Source organism: Lissotriton vulgaris, chromosome 5 (assembly GCF_964263255.1).
Source record: "Lissotriton vulgaris chromosome 5, aLisVul1.2, whole genome shotgun sequence".
NCBI lineage: Eukaryota > Metazoa > Chordata > Amphibia > Caudata > Salamandridae > Lissotriton > Lissotriton vulgaris.
In genome coordinates this window covers 1,295,680,268-1,295,699,466 of record NC_141693.1, presented here as the reverse complement: position 1 = coordinate 1,295,699,466, position 19,199 = coordinate 1,295,680,268, and the positions used below count along the sequence as shown (strand labels likewise).

Below are 19,199 nucleotides of genomic sequence, written 5' to 3'. Positions count from 1 at the left end.
ACCTACTCTGCAGCATGCCCAGTCTCATTCCAATAAGCTTTTCTTTAATGGCACTTTAATGCCCACCATTGTATTGGGATTCCATTCTTCTGTTCTATGCTTCACTATTTTTCAGTTCTTTAGGACCTTCTGGCCCTACTATATGTACATTTACTTTCTCCTCCCAATGCCTTATAACCTTCTATTTAATTAATGTGTCCTACATTTATTGTAATTATGTTTTTCAGAGCTCCAATTTGTTCAAATAACCCATTGTCCTGATGACTCCATAAGAAACAGGTCAAAACACCATCGACACCAACGCTACTTTAACCCAGAAAAATATTTTTTTTATTATTCTGAAATCAATCTTGTAGCATTAGCATTCAGCCTGCAGGGCCTTTTATCATTCATTGTATATACACTCTAATATGTTTCAAGCACCACCCTTGTCGATCACTTGAGCACCAAGGAATGTTTTATTCTTCTACTTCCTAAACATTGATAAATTCGACAATGTAGTTTCTTGAGTTCTCGAAATGAGTGATCCACATGTATGTTTTATCCTTTTTGGAATTTTTCTAAGCATAATTATTGTTTTAGTTTTTTTTACTCTAATCGCGTTGTCATTTTTACGTTTGGAACAATTATACTGTGATAGGCTTTAAGCGGTTATTGAGGGATCACTGCTACAACTAATGAACATTCAGGAAAAACTTTGTTAAATACTTTTTTTCTTAAAGAACAGTAGTACAATTGCTCAAGGATGTCGTCATTGTAACACCTCGAAAAGGTCCAAATCTATTTCAGTTTCTCAATGTTTTAATCACCATTTGGAGATTAATTGCCCTTCCTAAATTCAAATTTCGAAAACAATGCTTCTTCCACTAACTATAAGCAAGCGTATGTGGTTTTAAGATCAGAGAAAACACGTGTTTCACTAGCCTTCCGACCAAATAAACCTAGATCATCTGCCGCACTCTAGAAGGTAATGGCTGTTCTACATTCATTCTGTTTTTCACCCTGAACCATTGTTTATTTTGGTAATCCAACTACTCCCCATAGAACACATTTAGTATATTTATGTAATTTTATTTGGTAAGCAAGTCCTGGAGCTACAAATCTAACCGCAGTTCTTACATTTCCCCACTAGAGTGCAGGCAAAGACTACAATCCGCACGGAGCAACTCCTCAGATAATATTACCAATTAGGGAGAATAACGTGTCAGCCTGAAAAAAAGCGCCAGTAATGATAGGAGTTCCTGGAACTGGTTCCCGCCATTGAGAAAAAAAGCGAATTTCCTCATATCTCCATATTAGATTAAAATATAGTCATCAGCAAGTTCGACTGAGATCATTTGTTTCAGAAGAAACATGTAGTATCAAAAATATTATTGTTTGTCTTATCCAAGCCCTATAGTATCAACTTTGATCTTAAAATTGTAACAGGTTAACTCGAATCCCGTTCTAACTGTGACAGAAGAGAATTTGAAGGGGGCGGGTAGTTATTTCCTGAACAAAAACCCTTCCATATTCTGAAATGCATATTGTAACAACAACATGATCTTATGCATCATATTTCCAGGGCCGGCTTTAACACTGTGGCGCCCTATCTATGCAACAATTTTTTTGGGCACCCCCCCTCCCCTCCACCCCCAATCCAATGACCACCTCTGCCACGGATTCCCTCACAAGCACCCTTTCACAGTGCCCCTCAAACCTCCATAACCATTGTTTCATTCATTTAGTTTTATAGTAGCACCACTCATACCAGTGCAAGGTGTCTCAGCACTTTACACCACACACACATTGCACAGAGACAATCATATGTGTGTAAATCAATGTATAGCATCGGACAGGACTACAAGCTGTAGTGTAGGAGTGGCATGTCATCGATACTGGTAGGCAATATAGTTTAAGAGTTCTTATTGTGGAAAAGCATAAATTCAGAATTTAAAACATAACATCATTGTTCGTGGTTCTCTTTAATATTGACAATTGTTTTCTAGACAAATTAATCCTTTTGACAAGATTAGGAAAATGAAAGACTGGGCAAAAAAAGATAAAGCTCTAACATATACCTTGCAGTTTGCATGCAGCTCTAGGATGACAGTTAATAGCTCAATGTTCTATATTAGGATTTTGACTTATAAATGACAAGTAAAAAAATAAGCTGTCTTACAGAAGCAGTAACTCACTGACCTATTTACATGATATGCTCTTTAACTGCATGGTACACGTCCTTAGCAGCAGGCATTTTTACCGTCTGTACTACCTTAGGGATGGATAAGTCAAAACTTCCACAAGACCAACCTCCGATCTCTTTCACTGAAGTTATCTTGACATTTTAATTGATGCCCGAAAATCGCTGGAGGCCTGGAACGCAGCAGCAGGTGCTTTTAAAGTGATAATATACTTGCAAAAATGATGCCCCCACCCCAAGTCAGCGCACGGTGCAGTGGCACTGATCGCACCGCCCTAAAGCCGGCCCTGCATATTTCATTTGTTTTCCCCTATTAAAGCTCCTTAGGTGCGGATTAGAAGGACAAATTTAGGAAGAACACAATTTCTTCACAGATCATAAGAACATTCTTCCACAATTTGCAAACCTATGACAGCACTTTCAGCGTGTCATCACCATGAAAGGTCACAGATAAACTGTGGAATGCAACAGCTCTGTGAAATCAGGACAACCTTTTCTTTAATTAATATGTTATGTTATGTTATGTTATGTTATGTTATGTTAATGGGTTTTATAAAGCGCACAGCTGCCCCAGCAAAGGGGCGTCCCGGCGCTGGCCACGTGAGGGCACAGACACACATAACACTCTAAAAATTGGCAATTAGCCCTGTGGTAAGAGCTACACTAGAGGAAAGAGAAAAGTTTTAATAGCTTTCCTAAAAGCAAGCAAGCAGTCTATGCCACGAATTTGTTCAGACAAGGAGCTCCACAGCCTAGGGGCAAGGTGGCGGAAAGAGCGTCCGCCAGCACGGGAGAGCCTAACTCTAGGCACAACCGCCAGATGTGGCCCCGCCGAAAGAAGCTGGCGGGAAGGGACATAGAAGGTGAGCAATTTGCAAATTGCTCAAAAGATCGGGACTAGCAGATTTCAATATCTTAAAAGAAAGACACAGGGTCTTAAAATTAATCCGCTTTTCCACAGGGAGCCAATGCAACCTATGGATGGTACTGGTGGCAGAGCAAAAGCGCGGAATACCCGCCAGGGCTCTGGCGGCAGCATTTTGCACACGCTGCATCCTGAGTATTTCCGCCTTATTTGCCCCCAAAAGGAGGGAGCTAGCATAATCCAGGCGGGATAAAGTGGTTGCCTGAACGACCAGTTGTCGTATTGGTGGATCAAAGAACTTCAAAACGGTCCGGAGGCCCCGCAAAAGGTCAAAGCAGGTGGCAGCAACTTGCCTTGTGTGGGCTTGAAATGTAAGAGATGAATCCATCAGGACCCCAAGGTTTTTAACCACTCTCTTGGGCGTAGGGATTACACCCAGGGCAGTAGGCCACCAATACTCATTCCACAGACTGGCATTGTTTCCAACCAACAGAATTTCAGTTTTACTAGCATTTAGTTGCAGGCAGTTGGCAGCCATCCAATCTGCTACCGCAGTCATCCCTTCTCTAAATCTAGAGGCAGTCGGAGAGGATCCTTCAGCCAAGGTGATAACAAGCTGCGTATCGTCAGCGTAGGAGACTATAGTAAGGTCCCATTGCTTAGCGACCACAGCCAAAGGCTGAACATAAAGATTGAAGAGCGAAGGGCTCAGTGCCGAACCCTGAGGAAACCCCTGATCGATGGAATGGATCTTAGAAAGGAATGGGGGGGGCAGACACACAGAAATATCTTTTAGTAAAAAAAAACGAAACCATTCTAGAGCAGACCCCGTTACCCCCACCTCTTCTAGCCTTCGAAGTAGGATGTCATGAGAAACCATGTCAAAGGCAGCACTGAGATCTAACAAAAACAGAGCCACACTTTGACCAGCATCCATGATAGACCGCAGGTACTCAGCCGTGGCCAGAAGGGCAGTTTCCGTACTGTGACCCGGGCGGAACCCATTCTGTGAGGGGTCCAAGATGTTATTAGCGTTCACAAACTGAGTTAGCACGTTGTTAACATGTGCTTCTGTGATTTTGGCCACCCAGGGAAGAAGGGATATGGGTTTGGTTGGATCCAGTGTAGATGTTTTTAGAATGGGTGAAACCCATGCCTGTTTCCATAGGGCCAGAACAGTCCCAGTTGAAAAGGAGGAATTGATAATTTAGCAGAGCGGGCCTGAAAGATGGAAAGAGATTCCCTGAATTGCATAGGCCTCAAAGGATCAGAGGGGGAGCCAGTTTGAATTTTTCCGCTTAGCCTAATGAACTCTTCCGCCGACAGAGTCGAGATTACTGACAGGGTTGCACTGGACCCACTGCCAGACAGCAGTGAGGTGGAGAGAGTGGGAGTTTGTGGAACAGATCGATAGATGGTGCAAACCTTTTCCACAAAAAAGGTCGCTAGCTCGTCGCATTGGCGAGCAGATGATATAACAGATGCTGCAGCTTTCCTTGTCCTGAGATCTTTGAGAATCTTAAAAATGCATTTAGCTGGATTAGGACTTGACCTGATTTCGTTCGCATAGTAAGCAGCATGAGCTTTACAGATAACTCTGTGAAAGTGTTTAATTTTAGCCAGGTAACAGCTTTTTCCCAGACTCATAGTCTTTTCTCCAGTCCTGTTCTGCTTGTTTGCATTCTTTTCTTAAAGCAATGAAGGAGTCGTTATACCAGGAGCTAGTGGTAGACGTCCGCCCCCTAACCCATTTAGCGGGGATAAGGGTATCTAAGCCCTTCTTAATCCAGTCGCAAAACAGACCATAATCTAGGTCGATGTCATGCGAAGGTCCCAGCTGGTTGGCATTGAGGAAAGTATGGAAATCTTCCAACTTCAATTTACGCCAAGGGCGTTTAAAGACTGATTTGGAGGTCTCTGAGTTAAGAGGTTCTGTGAGCGGAATGGACCACTCAACCAGTGAGTGATCGGTCCAGCCCATAGGTTTAGGTGTCTCCACTCTTAGGGAGAGACATGCTATTTCATCAACAATGCAGGCTTCCTCAGGAAATTGGGTGTTCTTGTATTGCGGCTGAGATCCCAAGATAGCATGATGACAAGCCTAAAGTCAAACTTTAAGATTCTATAAATCTGAAATCTTGGCACTTGGGGTCAAGCCAGTAAAAAAACTTCTAATGGGGTAATTTACAAAGTGACAAACAGGGTATTCCTTTCCAATGCAACAGAGTACCCTGCCTGCCAAGCCAACAGCCTGCCCGCCCTAAAGGCCCCTTTATGGAAGAAGGACCCATCAGCTTGCCTTCGACAAAGCCTCGCTCCTTACCATCCACTATAAATGAACCATTAGTCTATAATAAGCATATGGGTGACATGAAACTTTTAGGGAGATTTTAAAGGGGTCACAAGTGTCGGTGAAGAAGGCATAGAGCCTCACTTAAAGTCCTGAGAAGCAAAAAAGTATGACCTGGCAACCCTGTGGCAGAGGTCAAGGTTTTCAACTACCAGGGCTCCCCCAGTTTTCCTATTGGCAAAAGTGGCCCACCCGAGCATCCACTGAAGCTTGACTGTCTCAGTCATGGAATCTACATGTGGATTTACCTGGGAACGAAGGAGTCAGTCTTTTGTAGCGTAGTTGGGTCAAGTTCAAAAAGGGATGCAATGTCGTTGCCATGAGGAACCGCCACAAGCCGGTATTTTATCATCTCTCCTGCATTCCTGCGGTTGGCACGTGCTACGGCGGCCTGCAAAGAAGAAGACCAAAGGACCATCAGGAGCAGATAAATTGAGCACTCGCTATGGCTAGTTGAGACAGACACGCCCACTCATGGTCATGTGGGTGCTAATGCATTAAGAAAGTGGAATGTCAATAATACCAGCTGCCATCTCTGGGGAACTTACTTCATGGTGTTGGGACTGTCTATGAAACTGCTCATTGGTTTAAATGTAGAGCATGTGCCTACTGCATGCAACATGTTTTAGATATTTCTGCTGAATCTTGTGAGCGACAATGTCAAATGGAGTGGTAATTGGGAAATAACATTGCTAAGATTCAGGCTACAACTTCATCGCCACCTTTACTGATCATAAACATGTTTCCCAGAAGAATTCAAACTAAGCGAAACCATTTTTCACAAATAATATGTGGATTTGTGATTGGTAAGCACGGCTATTTGGGATTAATATGATATCACAGTGTAGTTAATCTTCTATGTGAACGGAAATATATCTTCAGGCAAAAAAAGGGTGACAAACAGGCACTAAGTGAGAGACGCAGGACTTAAGGCGAGAAAATGGCAGAGAACACATAAAAATGCCATACAGTGAGCAATGTGGAAAGTGAATGAGAGACTGAACTGAATTAGAGAGAAAAGGAGAAGGGAAAAGTGGCTCACACAGAATGAAAAGATATTAATTTAAAACAAATAGCAATAGAAGCATTCAGGCAGCAATTTAGAAAGGTACAGGAACTCCAGAGACAAAAAAGAACTGATATAGATAGAATGTAAATGCTGGCAGAGTATTGACTCATGGAGTCACAGGCAAATCACAAAGCAAAGGATGGAGAACAATGGAGGAATTAGAAAAACAACAAAGCTGGCAACCAAATCAGGATCTCCATTAGATCCTGCACCTCCACATATCTTATCCAAAGTGGAACGGAAATAAAATGGAATTAATGATAATAGGAAACAAGGCCATAACTAGACCATTGAATAGCTGGCCAAATGACATGGGCACCCCTCCTGATCCCAAATCTGCGATAAAAAATCTGGTAGTCTGGCTGGATAGTTCCCTGGCAATGGATTTCCAAGTACATAAATTGTCTGGCAACTGGTTTTTGCTACTTAGCATGATTTGGAAGATACTATCACTGATCCCAGACCAGTTAAAAAAAACTGTCATTCAATCCCTCATCGTTTGGCGTCTGGATTATGGCAACTCTCTTTATGTGACTGCGCCCAAATGTGTTATAAAGAGACTTCAGACTGTGTAAAATGTGGCAGCAAGGCTCCTTCTAAAGGTTCCTAGCAACATTTCAGTACAAGAATCCCTCAAACAGCTTCATTGGCTTCCAATTGAGGCATGAATTAAGTTTAAATCCCTCTGAATTGCTCACTGGTCCATAAATAACAAGGAGTAAAGCTCATAAAGCTGTTATCTATGCATGCTCTAACCAGACTCTTGAGATCCTCTCAACTCCATCTCCCCAGTACAACCAGAGTCAAAAGGTCGAGATGGGGAGAAAGATAATTTGTACACTTGGTACCGAAGCTGTTGAATGACCTCCCACACGACCTCAGATCACTGCAAAATGATCTTTCCTTTAGGAAGAAACTCAAGACCTGGCTGTTTCCCCTGCACCTGGGGGTTCAGCTTTCAGCACAGCACTCCCCAGCACAGGGAAGCCCTCGGGCAGCCATGCGCATTACAAAACACAAACATAAACAGGAGCATAGTTTAGTTTTGGAAAGTCTGTACTTTGTAATTTGTGCAGGCAGTGCACACATACAGGAAGCAGCATTGCACTCAAGGAATCCTGCCATGGAAATGTTGCATTCAAGAGGACTTCTTTTGGTGATATAGTACTCATCTGGTAAAAACACTTCTACTACCATACTCTAAGACTGTCTGAAGGACCTACAGTTCCTTCTAGTCAAACTTAAAGGACAAAAAAGTAAAGAAAAGACATACATGAGCATTTGAATGGTGAAATAAGAATGAAGAGACGAACGGAGGAGAGTGACTGCGAGAACAAAAAAAATCAGAGCCACAAGTTCATGGTAATACGCAAGGGTATAAAGTGCACAGCCCTAGAGCACAGCACAGAATAGCCTGTGTCTACCCAATGCATGGAACAATATACAAGGCTCAGTAAAGATGTTACATCACTCACCGCAGAAGCTGATCCAGACTTTGACTCTGGAGCATCACCTTTGTAAGTTGGGTTCTCCTATAAAGAAAGCAAAGTAGAGATTAGAGCACATTCCATCTGTGAGGGACTTGAGATAAAAGGATGCTAAAACCATATTCGCTAAAAGTCCATCCTTTGTGATATAAACCAGACAGTTGAGTAATGTAGCATGAGGGCATAGTTCAAGCAGTTTGCTGCGTCTACGCTACTCTCTAGCCAATACATACACACGTTGGGAGCTAATATGGCCAGGATTGGCATTCTTCACCAGAGAACATGTGCCATCATGCAAGTGTAATAAGGCGAAATATTCACAAATGGTGAACAGGCACCAACAAATGGCAGATAAGCACCCACTTATTAAGAGGATAAGCACCCTCAAAAGGTGGACCCACATCAACAAAGACTGGAAAGGGGACATGGGACAAACAAGCAGGTGACTTGCATCCTGAAAGGATGTAGCAAGGCTTTTAAATGTATTTGGTATGTTACATACAATACATGCCTGGTTGTATGCAATCATGAACACTAATCGTGCATTTAAAAACACTGGAGTGTGTGGTGCAAGTTTAGGGCTTAGAAATTATGTTTGAATGGTGCAGCCAATACACATGGGCATGATTTTCGTTAACTCATGCTAAGGCAGCAGAGAAAGCAAATTTAAATTCTCTGGTACACACGTGTACTGTTCATGAATATGGTAGCTAAAATGTAGCCACAAGGAGAACCTTGTTCCAGCATGTAGGAAGAGGGAAGAAATGCAACTGTAAAATTCCGTGTAACAAAACAAGAGTCAAGCAAGAGCCGTCCATCCTCACTCCATTCAACACAAAGCTTAAAAATTTATATAAGGCGCTGGTGTAGGGGCAGGTTGGACATGCGGCGTTTGCTGGAGGGGATGCTGAACTATGGAGCTCTGACTTCAGGTCACATAGCTCAGTAAACTATGTAGAGGGGGATTATATGTTTTGCAATAGAATTAAGAACGTTTACAACCATGCTGTTTGAAGGCTGGATATAATTTAGGCACGTGTTATATGATTGGATAGGAATCTGTGATGAAATAAGGTTTGCGCTTATTTAACCATTAAACTCATTTGTATAGTTATTGCAGTTTATAATACTTACATTCATTCTAATACACATGATTTGTGAACAGAGTACATTACATAATCATATTTTGTTTGATGCCAATTGCAGTGCATACTGATTGCGCAGTATGGGGCTGGCTCTGCATATGCCACCTGCGAAGGGGAGATTCTGTGACAAGTTTGTCTGACTACTAGCACTCTTTTTCCATCACCACATAATCCAGTGGGGGAGGGGTGGAAGAAGTCTGCCAGTTCTCATTTTCTCTGAAAATGACACTTACCTTTTGGGCTTAGGAGATCTAATAGTTGGGCCCCAACAATTTGTAGGTCACATGACATGGTGCCCAGCATGGGACCTGGCCCCTGAGGCCCGAGAAACCCAAAAATCAGTCAAGCACACACATGTTTCGGGAGGAAATGTAGTCCCCTTGTCTAACTGGGGTTTGTTGAGAACCAGTTATAAAAGATATACCCCACTAGTTTAACTGCCTGTATGCCCAAACCTTAATGTGGTCCTATCTCAATTTATTTAATCATTTATTAATTCAGCAAGAGTTTATATGAAGCACTGTGTATTCTGAGAAATTGGAACATTTAAAAAGAAAATAGAAGGCATTTTAAAAAATAAAATAGAGGACAGGCGGGGTTGGTCTGGGATCTGGCATCTGGTGGCCAGTACAAATTCTGGGTCTTTTTAAACAATGGCGGGAAAAGCAATGAAAGTAGAAATAGAAACAGTGCTTATAACAGAGAACGTACACCCCACCCCTCCAATCCAGCTGATAGCAAGAGAAATCCCATTAACAGGGGTGAAATCAGGTTATTGGTTGGTTCAGACTCTGTGTACACCTCTGAAGTATTCTATTCATGGATTGAAAAAGAAGAACGAGATGTATCCGGGTTATTCACTTGATATGCATTAATAGAGCTTCGAGTGTGTTACAATCACAATACAGTCATAGTAACTGGTGTGCTATTAGCACACATAGAACATATGCACCCGTTTCAAGGGATCTTACCATATGTAACACAAACAGTAAGTTTGGGACCTTTAATATTGCCTTCATTAAATACATACGAAGCTCTCCCAGAAAGGGTTTGGCTACCCATAGGAGTAACCAGGGATATGTTGACAGAAGTAGTCGCGACATGCGGACAAGTTGTATTGTAGAAGGGGGCACTGAGGTCACAGATTCTATCCAAACACCTACACTTGCACAACCCATTGCCATTAATCCAGTGTAAATAAATTAAATATTAGGGTGTTGCCCAGCTAAATAAAGTGAAAAAGTCCTTTGTTGGTGGTTTATCCACAATCATCTCTGCAGGATATACATTGAATAATGAACATGTGTCTCCCAATGAGGAAGAGGTCTATAAACTGCAATACCAATAATGGGAAAGCATATTTGAAACCCTTTCTCATGCCATTTCCTGTATAGCTGTGTTACCTGAGGTTCTGAAGCAGATGCAGTAAAGCAGGATGCAGCATGCTGTACCAAGTAGTATAAACCTGTTAGACAGCACAGATTTTATAGATGAAACAATTGTATGTAATGTTGAAAGAGACGCAGCTCTGTTGGCTATGCCCCAAAGAAATGCCATGACTCCACAAGATCAGAAGGAAGTGGAATTTTTACGTATCATTTCTCAAGTTTATGTCTCAATTGGAAGAGACACCCTCGGAACAAAATGGCAGAAACCCCAATTAAAATCTAAATCCAAGAATGAAGCGAACCCGAAAGAAAAGGAAGAGGAAACATAGTGATTTCACAGGTGTGGTGCGCAGACTCAAGGTAGATTCAGGAAATAAATTACAATATTATAAGAGAAAGGGGGATATACCTTGTGAGATATGAATGTAATTAGGACACGGAGAGATAACTCCTCTGGTGAGCACTATTTTCATTCTTTCCAGAATCATGGAGAAAGAAACCCAGAACCCAATAAAGGTGCCAACTATTCCCAGGAACCTCACAAAGCAATTTGACAAACACAGGACAACAAATAAAATGTAGCAATAACAATAGACCCAAGTCAGACACGATTCACCTAGATACTATACAATGAAGTCCAAACTACACCACTTGCATTTACCTCCATTTCTCCACTTACACAGAGGAGTGTTTTGCTCCAATAGAGACAGTTCTCACGGAAATGAAAATAGCTATCATTAAAGAGAGACCCACTGCACAAGGCAAAAAATTGAATATAGTAATGCCTATATAATCAATAGAGGCAGGTAGTAAAGCAAGTATACCAAAGTCCAGAACTTTATAAGTGCAACAGGTGCAATGCGCTGTAAGCCAAACCAGTTTGGACATTCAATTTGAGTATTATACAATACTACAAACACAGAACTGACTTGAATATATGTAAGCAATTCCATCAACACCATCAATGACACCAATAAATGATGATCACTTGGGATTTTGTGCAGACAGATTGGCATAGCCTGAAGTAGTAGGCCAGAACTTTTGAATCGGGTGTCTCGGGACTAAACGTCGCTAGTTCTCGTCACTTTCAAGCTGCAGTGTAATGTAGCATAACATGTCCAGTCTGGCTTGTTTCTCCACATGATGATTAGGTCTGATTTTTAATACATATGTCATTGTGCAACTGTTCTGTCCTGAAGATGGTCCCAAGGATCTACTAGACCACCGGGGGACCGAAACGCCGACGCCTAACACTGTTTTTGCATACATACTCAATGTGTTTTTTGACTCTATCTTAATAACATATTGTGTTTTATTCACACTTGTATGGTGAAATTGTATGTCCATATTTGATGCAAAACGTGTTCTGCTTACTACCACCAAATACCACATAACTAGATTGGTAGTTTTTGTTGCCAGACGTTGATTAATTTTTGTAAAATGCTACAAAGAGTATAAAGATTAAAACTGACTATTTTTGATAAATTGGATTGTCATTTAGTCCCTATGATTATTTCAAATAAGTGTTCATGTAAGTGACACAAAAAATATCTGAATTGCTATATGAGTGTGTCCTTTGGGGGCATTTTGCGTTTTTTATTGAATATATGTATGCAATTCCATCAACGCCATCAATGACACCATTAAATGATGATCACTCGGTATTTTGTGCAGACAGATTGGCATAGCCTGAAGTAGTAGGCACCAAACAATGATACTCTGCTGCCTGTGAGTGATCTGACAGAAAGCTTAGACAAGGTCAATGCACACCCTCCCAGGCTAGGTACCCTTCGTCTAACGCACTTATCATACGCGGACGACGTGGTACTGTTGAGCCAGACAAGAATCGGCCTTCAACGCCTGCTAAACGACCTGTCCAGCTACACAAAAAGGAACCTGCTAACAATAAACATCAGGAAAACAAAGACATTGCTCATAACACGACGTCGCAAAAATCAGCCAACCTTCCGAATAAATAATGATCATCTGGAAGCCGTAAATAGCTACAAATACCTGGGGGTCCACCTAGATAAGCGCCTAAACTTCCAAGAGCACTTTAAAGTCATAGAAAACAAGGGGGCCACCCTACTGCATGCCTTTACCAGACTGGCAATAGAGCTAAAGGGTCCTCTCGTTTCCCCTCTGCTAACCGCAATGAAAGCAAAATTACTGCCCACAATAGCATACGGCAGCGTTTTGCACCACGGGAAAAGCACCACCCTCCTGGGCAAAATACAAACCAAAGTCTACCAACGGGTTTTTGCGCTACCAAATAGTTCCTCTCCAGCGCAAGTTAGACTTGAATTGGGATTACAATCTCAAGTCTTACTGAAAAAATACGAAGCCATCAAATTCTGGTACAATGTCTGGAGGAACAAGGAGAACATAATGAACGTCGCACTCTGGGACGCAATCCAGACTAGCCCGAACTCTGACTATTCTAAGTACCTAAAACGTTCACTAGAGGCAACCGAGCTGGGAACCTTGTGGGAAACAAAACTGCCAGTTTCTTCGTTTAACCAGGTGGTTAAAAGGATTGCTAAGAAACACTCGTTCCTCATTGACAAAACATCTTTTAGCACCCGATCCCACGCCTGGATGACACTTAAATCGTACACAAGGCCTGCCCCAGCACCTTACCTAGACACCGCATTCTCGTTGACAATTAAACGTAAATTCCTCCATTTACGGCTGGGCATTCTGCCCACAAAACTAGATCAACCTAAATGGTGACCGCAAGAAACATCGGAATGCAACCTTTGTGGTGCAGGTAAACAAGACATTATACACATTGTTTGCATCTGTCCTGCCATGCGTCAAGGTCGGCGGCACTGGCTTAAAGACAAATTTAACGAGCAAGGAGTCCGCACCTGTTGATCCGCGATAGTCCAAATTCTATGTTCAGCGGACCCTCAACTGATCTGCCGATCAGTAAAATTTCTGGACAGTTTTGTGAAAAAACGAGGCCCACAGCCATAGGCCCGATCCTCGTTGAGACCTAAGAACACCATTTGAAAGACAAATTTGTGCCCCAGCAAAGTTCACTGAAACCAGTGACAGCCTGTTTGTAACATAGTTTTCATATTCGTCTTTTAAATTCTCTTCCCATCCCCTTTTCCTATTTATTATTCCTTCCTCATTTCCTAATAGTTGTTTTAAATGCTGCAGAATGTTATACATTGTAATGGTTTTAATTAACCGAGCAATAAAGAATTTACTTACTTACTTACTTACTGCTGCCTGTGCAGCAGTAAAATAACTGTGTGAGGGTGCTGAATTAAATCTACAGCATTTACATGTCCTTAGGTGACTTAACAACACAACTTCCAAATTGAACACCTTAATTTAAGAACTTTAAATAGCAAACGCTTCAGTCGCAATACAGATAATTTCTGACTACTCGTTTTTGTTCAGGGGTATGAAGTAGATTTAAAATTTTGCAAATCAAATGCTAACAAAGGCTTTTGCAGAAATATGATAACAGCAAAGCAACTCTAAGTAGGGACAGATGACTTCAGAAGACTCAATTAGTGGATGTACAGCACATGTGGAAACACCAACGTGACAGAATCCATTCAAAAGGCAATTTTGCTAATGAGAAAGCTGCAAAATTATGTTGTAAAGTAGTATCAGTTACCCCATTGCAAACTAGGAAGAACCCAGAAAGACCTACCGCAAATTAATCATTATACTGAATAGACTGCCCCATCTGTGGCCTTTCTAGTGAAGTACTACTGCTTCTAGAAGAAGAGCTCAATAAAGACATGATACCAGAAGTGGGTCAAATGAATTGACTAGGGCTGATTTAACCCCTTCGCTGCTCACAACGAGCTCAGCTCGTCATGCAGTACACTGGTCGTGTGCTCATGACGAGCTGAGCCAGTCATGAACAATGGGATTTCAAAAAAATGAGCACCGGGGGCAAATTCCCTTAGCATTGATGTGGTTAATCAAACAAATACATGAAGGGGTTGACAGCCCATGTAGGAGTCCCAGTTACGCCTTCAATGACAGTTAAACCACTTCAGACCCTTCTCACGAAAGCAGCACATCCATCTAAAATAATATTCATCAATCACAGCAATCTGCTCAAACCAAGAAATAAAAATAAATACATATTAGAAGTGGGAGATTCCTATAGTTGTTTTATGTCACTACGGCCATGGCACCAGATCAAGATTCTTGCAGTGGCAAAAGACCTGCGTTGCTTAGTGGCGATAGATGGAGAGTTCACAGTCCACTAAGCTAAAGGGCCACCTTTTACTTTTAAAGTATTAGTGGAAGTACACCTTTAATTCTCACATCCAGTCAGTCCCAGTTCAAACAGGGTTGCAGAGAGAGCCAAAGGAATGGTTAAACAATGCTAGATTATGTATTAGTGTTACAGCAAACAAATGATGGACAGAATGCTGACAATGCAAACATTCACCCCCAGTCGAAAGATCTGGGTTAAATCCATTGTTCTTTTGCCAACTACGCCAACCCAGTTTGGACCCAGCCATATGCAAATCAGCCTTGACCCTGTGCCTCATGGGAACAGTGCAGACTGAACTGCCAGGCCAGGTCCTCCCTAGACTGGCAACAAACATCCTGGGACCGATATCAGGGTATGTCACCCTTCTTCAGCCAGGCTAGCTTGAATCCAGTGGCACAGTGAGCAAGGAAACCCGTCTAGGCATGCCCATCCTCTCACTTAGGGCGAAAAGTGTTACAGCAAACAAATGATGGACGGAATGCTGATAATGCAAACATTCTCCCCCAGTCAAAAGATCTGGGTTAAATCCATTGTTCTTTTGCCCACTACGCCACCCCAGTTTGGGCCCAGCCATATGCAAATCAATCTTGACCCTGTGCCTCATGGGAACAGTCCAGACCGAACTGCCAGGCCAGGTCCTGATTATGTATTATGACATTGTAATGTTGGGAGTTCCATTGAAAACAATGGAGTGCTCCGGACTTCTAATGTCTGGTAGAAGCCCGGAGCTCCAACATTCAAGTGTTTGACTTTGTTCACAGCTGCTACTGAGAACAAAGGCCTCTCTGAGCCCGAGGGGATTTAAACCCCCTCAGGCTCTGAGAGGTGTTAGTTTTCACTAATTAGAAAGCTCTGCCATCTAGAGGTGGAATCTTCAAATAGCCTTAGAGCACTCCTTAGCAGGCTCTACCAGTCAATAAAGGCCTGAGCCAAACGCTGGAGCTAGCCTGCTATGGCGGACTCTAAGGCAATAATAGTACATTGTGATAAACAATTATTTATATAGCACATAAATAACTTTAAGGATATGGCAAGATAAGTCTTGATGAACTGTACGCTGCTTCAGGAAATGTTGTGCATGTGCCACAACTTCAGGGACAGGAAAGTCCTCATGATCAGTCACACCGGGATATGTTACAGGATTTGATCATACATGACAAAACGTCAGCGAAGAGCAAGCAGTTACAGCCCCACCAAAGTCTGCTGCGATTGGCTGGTTACCCAGTGTCAGATGAGGTCATGATTACAGCAGTAAAACCATGGACACCAGTAGAACAACAATTGACGCTGAGGGCTTGCAAGAGGAGTAGGAGGCTGGTTGTCGCGCATCCTCTACCATCCCAAACCAAAGCTGATTAATCCAACCACCTCTCTATGGTAGACCTTACGTAAACCAACTGTGGTCATTATTCATATTATTCTAACAATAGTAATTGTACTTCAATAATGGTTGTTGTAATTATAATCTAAATTGTAATTATACTCCAAAAATAGATGTCTCAATGTGGTTTGTTGGTGTTTCTAAGTAGCAGGCTCTGAGGAGCCACCCACGATTTTCAACTCTCAGCAGGCATTTTGGTGAAGTGAAGCTATACAAGCCACGCGCTCTCTGCCATACCTAGCTTGGCAGTATGAACCTGTCACTTGTGAAGACGTTTATAGAGTGATAAGGAAAAGCTGGACTGTGTAAGGAATATATCTTTGTCCTGTGCGGACATCTGCTGGCAGCTTGTGAGAAGGCAACGTTGCTTTTCCCACCACACCCCCAAAACAATTAGTTCGAAAAGCAAAATCAGAACCATCGAAGTTGAAGACACTGTTCTGGCTTCAGTAAAATGTAACTTGAAAAAAACACAGTTTGACTAAATGCTTGAGGTATACACCCTAAACCCACTTCGAGGATAGGGCACAAGTAACTCAAATGAGCATAATTTATGTGAAATTGAGCAGAAAACATGAAAGACAGCAGACACAGGCACTGGAACAAGAAATATTTTCTGTGAAGTCCATAGGAAAGAATAAAAGTAACGTAACTGAGGATGAAGCGAAGCTTTAAAGGGCACATGGTAATTATGTAAAAATAGAATATTTGTTTTGTAGAAAGGGCGATTACAGCACTCCAGGATAATAATTGTCTCCCTTATGTATTTCAGGCTGATGGCTCTTTTCTCAGAATTCCCGAGACGCGCTCACACTGGAACTGCAGACTCTCGGGTATAGGATTTAGAAATAGGGAGTAGGAGAAGGCTACTGAATAGAGCAGATGGTATTTAGATAGTTGAGTATAACTTCTTGTTTGTGTAGTTATTTTTTATTTTTTGTCTGCCGAAGGTAGCAGCACCAAGTCAAGTGAAGTCCAAATCTACTTCTTGCCTTAGAAGCTGGGTAACCAGGTTCGAGTCTGGCGGAGACTCAAGCATCCTGTGATTCTGGGCAAATCAATTGGGGGCAGATTTACAATAACTGGCGCATCCCCAGGGATGCGCCAGTTATTGTGCGCCGCAGCTCCACCGCGGCGCACCATGGGGCAAAAACTGCACAAATGCGTGACGCATCTGTGCCGTTAAGGCGGCGCATTGCTGGAGTTGCGTCGCAGCTCCAGAAAGGCTCGGGGCTGCCCTATCTGTCCAATGCTGCGTCAAGCCTTACGCCTGCTTCAAGCAGCATTGGCCTAAAAGTGACTGAGTGAAATCTTGGAGATTTCACTCAGCCACTTTTAGGAGGCGTTCCAGAGCAGGAACGCCCCCCCGTGCCGGAACGCTTCCTTATGGCGCAGGGCTTTACAACGTGACGCATCTCCCAGATGCGTCATGTTGTAAATACTCCGCACATTGGCGCATCTTTTGCGCCACCGCTGCATCACAAAAGTGACGCAACCGCGCCGTAAAAGAGGAGCAAGGGGCGTGTAAATCTGCCCTTTAATCTCCCCATGCCTAAAATGAGTGTGCCAGTCTGTAATGCAACTGCTGTTCATGTAAAGCACTGTGAGATCTTCGGGTCGAGTTTGCGCTATATAAAAACTGCAACAACAATAAACTAAGTGCCGATGCTTGCAGTCGGCTTTCTTCAGCAGTGTCTCCTCCCCTTTCTTTTCACCCCACAGATGCTTCAATTCCGCTGTTCCAAAAACTGTTCTTCATGATGCCTTCTTGGTGGGATAGGTGGGTCTACATCGCTCCCGGGATAGAAGTACACAAGGTTAATCTTTGAGAGCTTGCCTATCTTATGTACGGGACCAGACTTGGCTAAGGTTTTTAGAGCTAATCTACAGCCCATTAGCACACTACACCAGGAAATGAGTGCTTCGTGTACAGAAGATCAGTCTTGCAAGCTGAGTTGGGAGCTCAGTGCTGGGAGCTGGCAGATACTACTGGGTGTGCAACGAAGCCTCCAAAGGCTCTCAGCCCAAAAGATCAACTAGGACAAAATAAATGGATTCTTCCTCCCCTTATGAGGGTGTTGTGTCCATTGCATTTAGTTCTACAGTAAGGGCCAGGTGTACAACAGTTTTTGCTGTCGCAAACAGGAAATTGGCCCATTTGCGACTGCAAAATAGGTCTGCCCTATTTACAAACCCCATTTAGTGAGTTAGTAACCTATTACCGACTCGCAATATAGGGATTTGTAACTCGCTATTAAGAAGGGGGGTGCCAAGGGCGTCCCTTCCTAATAGCGACTCACACTTCAATGTAGGATTGTTTCGCGGCCTCAAATCACTTGTGGCCTCATTTATGAAGGTCTTGCGCCACTGGTGCGTCACTTTTTCCCATTTTAAAAGTGACGCACCGGCGGCGCAAGACCTTCATAAATAAGGCCCTTGCAGTTTACCTCCCATTCCAAATGAGTGGTAAGCCACTCGTAAACAGGAAGGGATCTCCAGGGGACCACTTCCCCTTTATGACTGACATTGAAACATTTTTTTTTTTAATGCATCCGTTTTCCTTTGAGGAAAATGGGCTCCGTTGCCGTTTTCCGTTAAGGAAAACGGGCTGCCATTTTCCCTTAATGAAAACGGGCTGCATTTAAAAAAAAAAATTATTTATTTAAAAAGCAGTCACAGACATGGTGGTCTACTGGCCCCAGCAGGCCACCATCCATGGAGTGCTAGTCATACCCAATGGGGTCGCAAGTTGCACCTGCCTCATGAACATTAATGAGGCAGGCAATTTGCTAACCCATTAGGAATCACAAACAGTGTCTGAGACAATGTTGTAAATTCCAATTTGTGAGTCGCAAAACAACGGGTCGTACATCTGGCCCTAAATTTTGGATTATAAATGTACCCCGTAATGATCAGATAAATATAAAACTGACACTAAGGTGGTTGTATTTCGACTGGAAATAAGTCAGAGGGATCAGAACTCACGCAAGTATGGGAGTTAAAAGGCCCCTAATCAAGGTGGATTGTGAAAAACAAAAGCAAGAAATTGAACCTATGTGTGTATTGTGGTCAGTCTG

The 19,199-nt window shown here is 42.6% G+C and overlaps 1 protein-coding gene across 1 annotated transcript in view; it reads right to left on the bottom strand.

Moving 5' to 3' along the window:
• The window catches only part of ITPR3 (inositol 1,4,5-trisphosphate receptor type 3), a 588,642-nt gene that overhangs the window by 251,096 nt on the left and 318,347 nt on the right, over positions 1 to 19,199 (bottom strand). The window contains exons 10-11 of the mRNA XM_086923190.1: positions 7,942 to 7,998; positions 5,646 to 5,788 (exon numbers count right to left, since the gene is read on the bottom strand). Coding sequence (XP_086779316.1) covers positions 5,646 to 5,788; positions 7,942 to 7,998 — 200 coding nt within the window. The remainder of the gene's footprint in view (positions 1 to 5,645; positions 5,789 to 7,941; positions 7,999 to 19,199) is intronic.